The sequence below is a fragment of the Balearica regulorum genome, chromosome 7 (genome assembly GCF_011004875.1).
Source record: "Balearica regulorum gibbericeps isolate bBalReg1 chromosome 7, bBalReg1.pri, whole genome shotgun sequence".
Taxonomy (NCBI): domain Eukaryota; kingdom Metazoa; phylum Chordata; class Aves; order Gruiformes; family Gruidae; genus Balearica; species Balearica regulorum.
In genome coordinates, this window is record NC_046190.1 from 30,771,929 (window position 1) to 30,786,656 (window position 14,728).

General features: G+C 38.8%; 1 protein-coding gene across 21 annotated transcripts in view; it reads right to left on the reverse strand.

Moving 5' to 3' along the window:
- Positions 1–14,728, reverse strand: part of LDB3 (LIM domain binding 3) — a 128,194-nt gene that overhangs the window by 57,828 nt on the left and 55,638 nt on the right. For 14 of the 21 annotated variants that reach the window (XM_075758748.1, XM_075758740.1, XM_075758751.1 and 11 more), the window contains 2 exons: positions 14,313–14,388; positions 6,870–7,276 (listed from right to left, as the gene is read on the reverse strand). In XM_075758748.1, the coding sequence (XP_075614863.1) occupies positions 6,870–7,276; positions 14,313–14,388 (483 nt within the window). Of the gene's footprint in view, positions 1–2,105; positions 2,129–6,869; positions 7,277–14,312; positions 14,389–14,728 lie in introns of all 21 variants that reach the window. The other 7 variants (XM_075758752.1, XM_075758756.1, XM_075758759.1 and 4 more) reach the window with 1 other exon arrangement.

Here is a 14,728-nt window from a genome sequence, read left to right on the forward strand (position 1 = left end):
GTTAAATTCAAACCCTCAGCCTGGCATGGAGGAAAAAGTAAAATCAAGTAAACCTGGCAGCCATCTGTCTTAATCTTCCAGAGACTACCAAAGGTGATGTGCCACCTCTGAACCCAGCCAGGGATTCCACTATGCTTTCAGCCTTTTGTCTGTTGGGATGCCCTGACTGGAGATGGACAGTAAGAGAGATACAGTCACCCATCAGTCACAATACCAGCTACAACATTGACAGCCACATGCTCAAGGAACAGACAGCAATATGCACATGCTGTATCACAGCCACAGCGTTTGATCACACACATCAACATTATAAGGGAGGGAACCAGGAAGCTGTATTATGCATTCAAAAAGTGAAAATCATCTTTTTACAAAGACATTTTCACATTTAAAATGTCTTGCCATTAACTAATCATCAACTATGATGGTATTATTATTATACTGACGTCATCTGTTGAAGGGTGATGTGCTGAGAGGTGCAGGTTATTATACTCCTGACTTTTCAGCATGTACATGTCTTACTTTAACAATGGTATCTCTTTTCCTCGTAATACCCTAAACGATCACACAATAATTAGGAACACATAGGTCCTCGAGATCTTGAATTTAGTGTTCTCTTTCCCCCACACTGTTACAAGTATTGAAGAGGTTCTAAACCCAAGATCTGAGAAGACTGTGTGAAGGAAAAGACAGAGGTTAAATATGCCACTTTTAAAGAATAAAGTTAAAAGCAATTGGTTTCCACAATCAATTACAAAAATAAAAGCTAGCAATCTTAGGACAGCCTAAACTTCCCTAGCGGTAGCAGCAGGGGCAATTCAGGCTTTTACTTGTGGTATTTGAAGAGTTTCAGTGACGTCTTTCAAGAGGTTTTAGTCACATTACACGACACGGCAAAACTTTCACCGTACTTAACAGGATTCCCATAAAAATAACAGAAAAGGGTACAGATTTTCAACTGCAGAGTTTTCTTTATAACTCTGGAAGTAAACCGAAGCTATTAGTGCTTGTGAGGGGTGCTGTGCTCTAGGACCAAGTAGCAGACATAAGACCCTAGAGACAGCTGGAGCACCTCTGCAAAATGAATGGCATTTTTCTATCAACCTGGGAAAGGATCAGAAAAAATAAATCCCAAACTGAGTAAGATTAAAAATACTCCTATAATGTGAGTTCTGCTTTCCAAGACAATTGTAACAGAATAATTATCAATGTAAATTGGCTAGAGTTTCATCACTCCAAAGGAGCTACATCATTTGCATGACATTACACCCACACCTCATTAAAATCAACAGAGAATGCCGGATCAGTGTAAATTGTATGCATTAAACATTATTTCAACTTCATGTATGCTACTACTTCTTACCTTCTCTTGTCAGTTTAAATTTGACATTCAACTAATATCATTATTTATTTTGTGCTGAATTTAACCCAGTCTCTCCAGAAATTTCTGGACAACATTCAGTTCAGAGATAGAAAAATTTAGAGACAATCCTCTGCCCTTAGAAAACTAAAGATCAAGGCTGAGGATTCTGTGAACTTCCCTAAATAAAGCAGATCAATCACATTTTCAAATCAGTAGTTGCTTCTTGTTTGGACAATATGATTACTAAGGTAAATTAGTTTTTAGATCTTTTGCATATCAGTATTTCAGACCAACCTAAATAGGAATTTTAGTGGATTGGGACTTTGGAAATTAATTTAATGCTGAGGCTAAAAATACATCACTAATAACGCACCAAAACAGGCTCAGATAAGGCTCCCCAAATCCTGAAGGCAAGAAGACTACCTAAAGAGTTAGGAGGAATTAAACCTGGACTGTAGAGACAAAACGGTCTGAAAGCATTTGCAAGAACTGAGCAAGCTCAGGCGCCAACTCCATTTGCAGCATTAGAACATCACCAAGAAATGCTGAACATGTGGTGGGAGCAGCACCACTGGACACCAGTAGCAGCCCATGACGCTTGCCATACCAGTAACATTTTTTAAAAAATACTTCCACTTGCAGGCAGACACAGCAGGAACACAAGGGATCATGCTACTCCAGAAAGCAAATCTTCACACATACAGCGTAACACAAATACTTGGCACTACATAGAAGTGATACTAACTTGGCAGCGGTGTTGGTTATGACCTAAAAGAAGAGAAAGAGAACAAATAACATCAAAACCAACTGAACAGAAAAAGTCAATAGTTTTCAGAGTGCAAAGGGCAAAAGGTATTTACAAAAGCTCACTAAAGCTTTTTTCAGACCATCTACAAATAAGAACACAAAGTAAATGTATGCCTGAAAACCCCAACGTGATTAAGAAAGGAAAAAACGTAGGGATTATAGTTGATCCACTAGGACTTACTAGGGTACCATGGCATTTTGGCTGACCCTTGAGCATGATTTTATTGCTGTGCATCCCTAAAAGTACTATTATCAAAGTGTATGGGGGGAGGGAGCGGAGGGAAGAAAGAAGCATTTGCAGAGTCTATTCTCATCTGAAAATAGCAAACGAGTGGTAGAGATTATATTCTTCCCTCAGATACTAAACATTCAGGGATGAAGTCTGTTCTCCTCAGGCCGCCCTCAGAGTTGTCATTGCAAGATTGATTTTTTGGTCTTTTACATGCTGGAGAATATTCAAAGAATATATTGGTAGATGTTTTAAATCTAAAACTAAGGAAAATGCCTTTGTATTTAACAAACTATTTGCCTAAATCTGACTGTACCTATGTTGTGCCAATTGGTGTAAGCCAATTAATTTCAGAATAGTCATTCCTAATTTATTCTGTGTGAAATGAAGCAAGTCCATGCATTATGTGGTTTTTTTCGATAGTCATGTCAGGATATTTTATTCCATCAGGTATGTACACATATGAAAAAACATATGTTCATGCTACATCCTGCTTCACTGCATAAACAAGAAGTGACAGTGGCTTGCACAGCAATTCCAAAGAGACACAATACAAAACTCAGCATAGGCTTTGTGCAGGCCAGAGCTGGGAGCCATGAAGAGAGAGCGTGCTCAGAGTGTAATATTACATTATTTGCTCATAACTCTTTCTATTGGTTGCACAAATAGCATTAATGGGCTATGACATTTATTTTAACTTAGTCTTTTCAAAGCTTAGAATACCTATATTTTGCTTTTATATTCTTGGATGAAGAGCAATTCATTGTATTTTGCGCAAAATAAAAAGCAAGAGAGTCCAGGATCAGTTAGTAAACGTTTCTTCTTATTTAGCTGCACAGAATGCTGTTGACAAGAACTGGGCACTGAAACTTCCAACTTGCTGCTCTAACATGTCTGGGTCTGGGACTGATACAAATACTGGACAGCAATGTTACACTGTTAGAGTGACATTCAAAGTGGATTTGTCTCCTTCTGCTTTTACCTCGCGGAACCTTTGATATTACAGCTTCTTTTTACATACAGTCCTTTTTCATTGGCTCACCCAGGTGCCTTTTTCATGATCAAAACCACTCGAATGAGCCAAAGCTGTGGTACAGGCTTTGCACTTCTGCATTTCCATGGAAAAGCAATCACAGATCACCTTCTGCAGTCACTGTTCTTCAGACTCTTGGATTCGAGAATATTCTGTTAACTTTAAAACCCCTACATTAAGCCAAATATATCAGTCTGTTACAGGAACCAGTAGAGATATATTAGGAACAAGCTGTATGTAGCCTGTAAGCTCATCAGTGATCCTATGTCCATTTTAGGTATGTGCAGGACAGCTGGGCACTCATTTACAACGAAACGTAGTGTAATAGTATCATTTTCTGAAGTGCACTCAGATGCCTGCTTTAATCTTCTAATCCAGACCTCTGCCTTGAACATAAAATAATATTTTAAAGGCAGAACTACTGTCCCTAAAATACACCTTAATTAGAGGAACCACTTGTTTGCCTATAAAAATATGTTCAAAGATAAAAGTCATTATGTGCACACACTAAGAACAACAGCCGTGTCGCAGTAAAGATTTTTTGCATGTGAAGAGGCTACTATAGCTTCCCTCAAAAAGAGTAAAGGTTTACTTCTCCTTATGTTTAGTATGTTAGTATGTGATGAGAAAATTCTCTCCCATTCAGAGCCACGCATTACTTTAGCTTGAGTCTAAATACGGACATGTATGAAACACCCAACTTGCGGCTCACAGAGGTCACACAGTAAGAAGCTCGTAACCCAAGCCACCTGGCACGTACTTGTGGGACAGGTATTTACTGCCCTTGACCTACAATGTGAAAAATAACTTACTCTGGAATGAAAAAGAACCACATGTTACAAGCTATGACTCACTCTTCATATTTATTAATACTCCCCTTTCCAGAGCTTTCAGCACATCAAGTTCCACACTCTTAACAGGCCACCTCTATTTTCACCCTGGGCGAGGGTGATAAAGCTTTAATGTAAAAGGGTATCAGAGAAACAGATGCTTTGTTATTCTTCACAGATCAAGGACATAATCTCAAAATTAATTTTAGCTTTCTGATAGGATTTTCCAAAGGGTTTAGCTAAACCTCTAACAGCAATTCACACAATTATGTATAAACAATTTGGTGAAAAGGACACCAAATTGAAATATGAAATGTACCTTAAAATCAACCCCCAAACCTGAATTTTCTTAGAGCTTTTACCATACTGCTAAGTACATGTTCATGAATGCATAATAAATGCATGGTTTTGGAGCACCATAATTTCACAATCTTTCCGCAGTGTCTCATGATGTACTTTATGATAAGAATGTCCACAACAAAGTCCAGAGCTGATTTTGCAGAGCTCACAGTGCTTTCCTTCTGCACTCTTCGCGTATATATCCACAATGAGACTGAGATTATCATGGATGACACCAAGTCCCAAGGCAGGTACAGGCTCCATGTTAGTCTCCTCAGAGCAGTAGGAAAGATGCCTCTCACTTCATAGTAACACTCAAGCAGGAGTGGGAACGACAGGATTACTGAACTCTGAATTTTCTCTGCATGTAAGCAGAGATGTACAATTCACTAAATCTCTGAATCTACCTGAAAAGACACATGGACTTAGTAGCTTTGGGCTCTTTCATCTTTTCAGATTGTTCCTGGGCTCCTGGATAAAGGCTGAATTTTTTTAACATTTAGATGATTTCTCTTATATTTTCTTATTTGTTCATCAGTGCTACAGATATTACAGGTAGATAGATGGCAATTCCCTAAAATTTTCTTCAAGCTAAAAAGAAAAAAAAAATCTCAGATGGTTATTCTAAGGTAGAACCTTGCTTTGCAATTCAGTGCACTGCCATAGGCGTGCGCTAACGTGTACATATAAAGGAGACATAAAACATGGCAAAGCAGCAGAGTGAAGACAGTGAGGTGTTTTCTGCAGGTACACCTTTTCTGCACCCCATCACTGTTGTATTATGTAGTCATATCACAACACCCTCTGGAATCAACAGAGTGCTTTACATTGACTTCAGTGAGTGATGGGTGCAGCTGTCTTGTAATTTTGCTAACAAAGAACTAGCCAGAATGCTGAGCCATCCAAAATACAGCCCCTTCAGCCTCACCCTTGCAGATGTTAAGGAGGGTTCTGAAGACAGTGGGAGAAGGATAGTGAGATATCCCAGGAAACTCTGCACATTGAAATCAGACAAGGATTAGTTTTCCTCAAGAAAACTGTAAATTAAGAGAGAAGCATTCTGAGGTTTATTTTGCTGATCTTGCTTACTAACTGAAACTATTTTATTTTAAACACTAATTGCCTGCCTTAATTATCCAGTATGAGAAAGGAGGATAGGATTTTTTCAGATAAGTTAATTAGGATCGTTAATGCTGAGCACTCAAGAGAGTTATAATGAATCATCTAAACTGCTTGAATCATCTAGAACACGTATATATGCTCTTTTATAAGGATAAAATATCCTTACTTTGCTACAACTTAACCCCCTTGGTTTTACTCTTGCAAAGAGCTTCTGCAATGGGATATAAAGTACTTGAAAATATGCACTTGCTATCAGACCTTGAGTGGATTGTCTGAATTTTCCGTTTTTCCTCATACAGCCAGGTCCCTAGTCTCAAAAGTACACTTTTTCCCATATTCATAATAAGACATTTATCTTCATTTTAAATAAACACAAATAAATAAATTAGAGATTTGTTTGCAAATTACAACATGAAGGCAGAAAATTTATAAAAACCCGTTTCTCATTGCTTTTTCTCATGTATTGTAGTGCAAGCTCCTCCCTTCACAAACCTACAAACAGTTGATCTGTGATACAGTAACAGTGAAAACTTTGACAGCATGGGATCAAACCATCTGGGTAGTATCTAGAGATCATTCCTTGTTCTATACAAGTTAAGAGCAGAGCTAACAGATGTGAGATAGACAATGTTCAAACCAGAGGATTCAAAATATTGCAGTTTTGACTTATTTTGCACAGGAAAGCCAATACATTAAGGCAGGAATTGCAGCAGGACGCTCCAGTAGACTAGCATGTCAGATTTGCTGGCCAAAGCAATTTGTCTTTAGGAAAGTACCACAGATCAGCTCTGTTTTATAGCCGCTTCTATAATGGCCGGCAGGGATCCCTGGTTCTATGAGACTACACGCATTGGTTTAAATGGCTAAATGCCAGAACCCCGAGGTGATCGCAGTCACTTCAGTCATACTGTTCCTCCTCATGCTCTGGTGACTATTGCCAATCCATATTGCAATTCAGATACCAAAGACCAAGAGTTATTCTGTAATGGCATGGTGTGTACGTTTTGGGGGTACTGGAAAACTTAATGATTATTCCAGACCTTAATCATGATTACTAGACAAATGCACAATAGGGTAGGTACTATTACATTCATTTTTCAACAAATTCATTACATATTGAAATATTAAATATTTTATCATGGTACCTACCCTCTAGGAAGTCCACCTTCCGAAGCCCTTCGGTTGAGACTTAATTTATGCATCTCAGCCATTTCCCTTAGAGTCTCTGCTGAGTAAAGGCCAATAGGGTTGTTATACTGCCTTGCAGGGCTCAGCTGGTGTAAAGGACTATTGCCATCAGTCAATACAGGGCTTAGTTTTGAACCTAGATTACTCTTTGCAGGCGAAATATCAGGAGTCACAGACTGAGAGGACATGGAAGATCTAACTGTGGTAGTCTTTAAGTAGGAAGTGCTATTTGAAAAGCTGATCTCTTGCTTGTTGAGGTAGCCTGAAAACGTTCCATTGGCTGCTAAAATACTACCCATGGGCCCAGTCGCTGTGTTAGTTAGAGGACTGAAGGTTGTTCTATTGCCATTGATTTCCCAAGCAGGTTCCTGTAGTAGCGAACATGCAGGCCAAGAAAAGAAAAAAAAAAAGAAAAGAGCAGTCATAGAACACATGCAAAAATAACATATCTGCAATTACTGCTTTCTAAACATATCGATAAACTTGCAATAAATAGATTGGGCCCAAAGCATCCAACCTTTCAGGGAAGATTTTCAAAGAAATGCATTGTTTCAAAATAAGGGAAGCAAAACATACTCAAGCATTTTTTTACTGAGTTTTAGTTGATATCAACAAATGAAGCTTAACGTTAAAAGAGCATTTGCTCTTATTATTAGCAATAATTCTATATAAAGATGAAAGTGTCCATTAATTTCTAGGATAATTAAGAAATCTTAAAAATATGTCTTGAGGTCAGAATCATTTGAGATAAAATACAAACATAAAAGTCAATAACATTATTATAAAAACATAATGATTCTATACCGCACCATTCTATTTTCCACAAGTACACTTCAAGTTATTGAAGCCCACACATTGCATTGCTTTCATAGGCTCTGGTTCATGCTAATGAGGCCATGCAGCATGGTTAGCAGATGCACCAACAGGACTCAAGAACGGGTACTGCTCGACTGCCTCTATTCTCATCATTTCTGCATCATTTCCACTGGAAGGAATGTGTGCCTGAGTATGTAGACGATGAGTGTATGATCTTACAGTCATGTCCCAGATAATATTCCTAACTAGGACAGCAGGATGTATTGTCTTAGTCAGTGTCAGAGGAATCTCTCCACAACAGCTATACCCATAGAGGTCTGTGCTGGTGCTCAGATTAGAAATATTCCACCAAAACCTCATCCTGGAAAAATGCAGTACTGTGCTTCAGTTTCAGAAATGATTTGCTATTAATGCAGCTTAGTGAAGCCAAAATAAAAGGTAATATAAAAAAAAGAAAAATACTGCTTTTTCAGCAACACAATGCTGGAAATAAGTTGTCACATGAGTTCTGAGGAAGTTCCATGTAAAACTTCTGTGCTCATGTTGCCTAAAACAGCCTGTCACTGCTTCAAGCTCATTCTGATGCAACACCACTTAAATCCCTAGGACTGGAGGGGACTCAGCACTTCGTGGGAAGCACAGAGCACCCTTAGGATTAAAATGCCTCATTTCCTTCCAGCTACTGGCAGTGTATAGTGACCACAGGTCTATACTTTTTTGAAGTCTGCCTACCTGCAGTATGGACAATTTTATGAGAGAGGAATACAAACTTCACTTTCAGGTGGGCATTTTATAATTTTACTCTCAGTTTTCTCATTCTTTAACTTCTAAAAGCTCAGTGACTGGAACATGAATAGCAAGATTCTAATACTGATTTTTAACATGTCTTTAATGTTTGCCTTTTGAACCTAGCATCCTGAGTGCTGGCACTCATTAGCACATGTTTAAAAATGATGAATTATATACTTTCGAAAGCTGTTTCACTCTTCACTTTTGTTTGTCTGTAATTATGTTCTTTGGATTAAAAAAAATCTATAGCAGAGGTACCCAACAAACTATTTGAATGCTTGGCAATTTACTGATCTCTCTAGGGGCATAATATCAATTTGTAGTTTCTCTCAAAGCTCCTGGCTCCAGCCTAACTCAGGCTACATTGCTTTTCCTACCGAAGAAGGATCACTGCAACCTCTTCCTCTGGACCTAGATACACTGCAGCCACAACTGGTACCCAGATGCTGCAATGCTGACAGTGAAGAGGCCCCCAGTAATGCTGGCAGCACGCTGCAGTCCAGCTCTGGGGGACAGGGACAGGCAGGGGACATTATCCTGAGAAGGGACGGAGCCCACAGTCTGCCCTCAATGAAGGCCAGTACAAGAGCAGGTGGTGGCCCCCTGTGACATTTTGCCTCATGTGGGCTGGCACTGCTTCGGTTGCCATCTTTAGCATCTTACACATATCTCCCCCACAGCCTTGCATGAAACATAGGTCTGAGAATAATTTGGCCTCTGATTTTCTACTTTTGCCAGTATTGGTTATCATTAATGTCATTTACTGATTTTGATACTAACGTTCACTAGAAAGACAAATATTTTATATTCTCCTCTTGGATTTTTCTATATTGCATATTTAAGTTTAGGGAGATTACATTTGAAAAATCAAGATAATATGGCCTGATTAATTAAAATTGATTGCAAAAAAAACCCTGAAGGTCTAAGGATATAATTAATCATAACATTAAATACATTTAAGACATTTTTGAATCAAAAATATAAGGCAAATAAAATGAACAGAGAACATTTTTCTTAGTAATAAACAGGAAGAGCTTTTAGCTGGCATTAATAGCTGCCTGAGGCTGTAGAAATAGATAATCCTTAAAGCGTTTTTCAGACGAGGCCTTTCTAAATGAATACATTTGAATTACATACTTCAGTCATTATACCCTGACACAGAAAACAGCACCAACCAACCTTTAAGTGACCTACTGCAGGGCTCCAAGTATCATTAAACAAACAGAAAACAGGGATTCTCATTAAAAATGTGTTGTAAAAGAGGCACAAATGCACAAGACCATGTTCATAGTCAGTCACCACTTGTGGAAATGAAGTTTACATGCTGGCAGAGAGGGACAAAACAAATATTAAAAAAAAAATACAGAGGCAATAGAGAAGAAAAAGGATATGCCAGAGTTGTATTTGTTTGTTACCCTGAAATCTTTGTGGCTTTTATCTAAGTTAACTGGGGGTTTCCCTTCTAAACTCCATAATAAAAGGACATGCAAGGAGATCTGATTATAAAGTATCAGTTTCAACTGCTAATGAGAGAAATGCCAGATGTTCCCTTAATTCTAATGCATTTTCATAATTTTGGTGTTACTGGACACTAACAGTAAGCAAAGGGGAAATTACAGGGCTGCCATAAAAAATGATGGTTGATGATTTTGCTCACCTTTATGAGCAAAATGGTTTCACTCCTGTTTAGGTTTCACTCCTCAAACAATTCATAGCTGGAGTACCAGTGTGCTGGTAACCCAACACTAGAATTCCTAGGAACCCAGCAGTGCCAGGTTAGCATTCTCCATTTTGAGTTAATATTCACAGTAGTTTCAAGGTATTTGTTTTTCCTGTGTTTGGTGGGAAAGGGATGAAACAGGAAGTGTCTAAGAGAGCAGCTGTATAATGTCTTCTACGGAATTACAGCCCAATAATCAGCTTATTTAGCTCTCTGCTTTTGTGATTGACAAAGAATCTCTCATTCAGTTTATTCCCAGTAGGATATTTTAAATTTTTTTTTCCTCCAGTTCAGTGGCAGAAACAGATCAATGCAGCATTTCTGAAACGATTTCTGAATGTGAAGGTCAGATTTCTAATACTGAGCAGCAGCATGGCTTTTAGCATTACATCACGTGAAATGCAGCCAACAGTAACAAATGTTCCCCTGTTCCTCATCTCTCTCATCGGTCTCTGCGGCTGGAAAAGCAAGCAAACATTTCCAGCTCTGCGAGTCTGATGCTACCCTTCAGCCGCCCAGAAGAGGAGGCTCTGACACTGAGCAATGGGCTGCTTCCCTCCAGAAAGATGCTGCAATCCTGCAGCAATCCCTTGCTATGAGGGGCAAACTGCGTTTTAATTTCCCAGTGTGATCTCAGTGAATGAGCTTAAAACTCATAAATATAGGAGTCTCAAACATTTGGGAATAGAAGGAAGCTATAAATCAGCTCAATTGCCATTATTATACTTTTCTTTATAAATATTCAATTTCCATGAAAGGCAAATGCTCCTTCTTAAATATCAGAGAAGTGAGAAACAAATTTATATTGGAAGACACAATACCAGTTTTCCAGGTCCTCTTCCTCTGACAGCCCACGTTCTATTTATCTATTGCAATGACCATACAGTCTTTATTCACCTTCTGCACTTCTGGGAGAACAATTTTAACGCTATACTAATGAATTTGACCTCTCAACATGCCCAAGGAGCAGCTGTTGCTTTAAACTTTTTCTAGAAAGAAGGAAATGGAGGCACCATGGCATTAAACGACTCTGCTCAGAGACATCCAACAAACAGCTTTTGGCTCAGCCAGCATTTCCATCCTATGCTTTACTTAAAAAGTCAATCATCTCGTCATCTATTTTCTCTCAACCACATAGGTTCCCAAATTTGGCAGGAAACAAACCATAACCATTACGAGATCCTCCCTCGGACTCTGAAATAAGTGTGTTCAGTACTGTTTCATAAAGAGGACCACACACAGTGATATTATTAAAATTAAAGAGGCTGTCTTAATATCTTTATGCAAAAGGACAAATGGTAAAGCTATGCTTAAGCCTTAAAGATTCAGCTTGAACCTTTTGAACTGCACTGAGCTGAATCTTCACCTGTGTTGTGCCCCTCTGAAAAGCTGCAGGAGCTCACTGACTGATGATGGCTTAGTTTCGATCCCTGGACTCAAGCTTACTCTCCTTGTTATCTGAATGCTTTCAGGATTAGTTACACCTTTTCTTCCAGCTATGTCACACCTGTGCAAAAGACTTGACTAAATCTTTTGACTAAATGAAAAAGATTTGACTAAACTAAATGAAAATTGTTTCAAGTTTGAGATTAATGTCAGATACGGAAATAGTGAAACTGCAAATTAGTCAAACTTTTATTTCCAATAACAGCCCTACAGCTCAGTTGACGCCACATTATGGTTGCAGGACTTGTATCATCTATGACATTTATCAGCTCAAGAGAGTCAGGAGAGAATGTATGTTACTTGGGGAAAGTAGAAAAATTGCTATTGTGGTGAAGAACTCTGGGGCTTTTATACCTTCCTTACATCTTTGTAAAAGAATGTATGTTTATTTTTCTAAAACACAAAAACCCATGACCATAACAGTCAAAGAAGAAATACATGCTGGAAAATTAGTGGAAGCTGCAATCAGATCAGCAATAATGTAGAAGAGAATTTATGGTTTAAACTAGACATTGAACTTGCACATGCAGATTTTTTAGCTAACATTGCCATGCCTTAACCTTGACTCAGGGAAAGGTAAGAAAAACTTCTCCCGATGTTTGAGGACAACACTGTCATGACTGTCTTGTAATGTAGTTTTTTGCTGTTTTTTGAAATGCAATCAAATTCATTTCATGTGAACCATCAAGCACTGTCAAGCAGGGATGTGGAGGCGATATCTTCTGCCTATGTGTCACAGAGTTCTTCATTTCTACAGTGATACTGTTACTAGAAATAATAAAGGGACAAGCAAAGAAACCTTGTTTTTTAAAGTATATTTACTGTAACATTCCTTATTGCAACATCCCCATGGCACTGTTTGTATCAGTATAGACTTTTTATTCTGGATTTTGAGACTTCTCCAACAGTTCAATGCCTTCATTCCCTTCCAAACCACCCTCAGAGAAGATTTTTTCTTCAGTTAAAATTAGTGTTGTCTACTAGCATATAGTAGTGACACAAACGCCCCTCCTCTTGACCTGCAAAGGGCCCCTCACTGTAGCACTCTACTGCTGCCTGTTACCCCCTGGTCAAACACCCTACACCTAAGAGACCTTTCTGAATATTGCTAGATACCCTGTTTCCACCATTCCTTCTCTTGGATGCCACCCTTTTCCTCCAGAAAGGTTCCAGTAAATCTCTTTTCCAGCTGCAAGTACTGCCTATAGCCCATTCAGAACAGGCTGCCTCCAAGAGCTCCTATGAACTTTTCTAAGCACTGGTGCACAGAATGCTCAAGTGGGAGACAACATGCTCCTGAGAAACAGTTGAGTCCTTTGATCCTCATCTCTCTCCAACGGGTTAAAATAGGGAATGTAAAGTGACTTTATAGCTTTTACGCCAAAGGCACTTTCAGGGCCTTTAAAAAAACCTACAGTGCATGGACTTAACTTTTCTATAGGGTAGATAGTTAAGAAAAATGTTTTGTGTGGTAAACAGCATGAATACCTATGGTGGTAACTTTAAAATTGACACTTGCCAGGGAAGAAATGCACCCAATACAGAGTCATGAGAATCTGAGGTATAAAAGCTTTTATGTGCCTGTGGTGGAAGTAGGTGAATTTGTCATACCTGCACAGGTGCTACTGAGGGTCCCCAAAGATAGTTGTCAGTCTTGTGTTGGTGAGTAACTCGGAAGAGACATGTCTACTTGCTGCCTTGAGAACTAACAGTGCTCTGTGTAGTTCTTGATGGAAAAGAAGTAATCTCTCCCCGCTCCTGTCCCTATTACTTTGCTGGTGCAGTCAAACACCACCCAATTCCCCATGTATTTTGATCTTCAGTGTTTCTTATTTATACTACGTGCTAGGGATGGAACTGACACTCACAAAAGGGGTAAAGTTGCAGCAATGGAGATTTTAGCTCCTCTCCATTTGTCTAATTAAATGTGTCAGCAATACAAATGTCCTACCCAGTGCTTGAGCCTAAGGATATATACCATCTTTCAGGTATCCTTGCTCCTCAGTTCCTCCAAAGACACAGATGAGGAGTTGCCAGGTACAGTCAACGAATGCTGTTTATTCTAATATGAACATTAATTTTATGGAAGATGAAGAGCTTTGACAACAGAAACCAAGCCATCCGTTTCCTCTGCCACTTGCTGTTATTCAGGAAATTGACTTATCCTCTTTATTTTTTATTGTCATGTCTTTTGAATAACGTGACAAGAACGCAGTATGATGCAAGCTTTCAAATGCCCTTATGTCCTCTTTCCAAATCAGTGTCTTTTCAGTTACAGTCAAGATTTGGATACACTGAGGCACAGTCTAATGGTTTTTCCCCAAGAATCTACAAAAGTAAATTTATATTTTGAGAAGCTTTGGTAGCCTCTTGCAGCCTAGATGAAAACAAACTGCTCAGAATGGGTTAGACCAGATCACATCAGAGGATATCTGGATGCTTTGGTTGCGCTAATCAGAAATTAACAAGACACAAATTGCTAATACATTGCATTGTGGCAGTTTTGCTGCCTGTGCATTCATTCAAAGTTTACTTATTTAGGGTGGGCAAAAGCTATTTACTCTAGTAGGTATTTACCTTCACTGCGGTAGATAAGAATATTAACTTTGGCTGAGGAGAAATGTGTCACATACCTTCTGGTGGGGAATTACAGCCCTGGGAGAGTCAATTCTGGGTGCTGTGGTTGAAACTGGCACTGGACGTTTAGATCTGGGGACAAAAAAAAAAAAAAAAAGAAAGATTAGCAATCTGGACTCCTATTTTTCAGCTCTAATTTCATGCAAAAATGCTGCTTTATTAGGAGCGAAAGCTAAGCATAGCCTCATAGCCTAGACTTTTTCTAGTGATCATCATGCTTTTTCTACACCCTCATTTAAAAAGGTCTTAAATGTGAGAAAAAGTTTTATATGGTTTCTGTGAATGATGAAAAGCCACCAGTTACAGAAGCAGCATCTGACTTGGGAGATCATCTGTTTTCCACTACCTTGTGACAAACGGCATTTTCAGAGATGCCAGTCAGCCACAGCTAGATAAATTCAGGTTTGGGCAG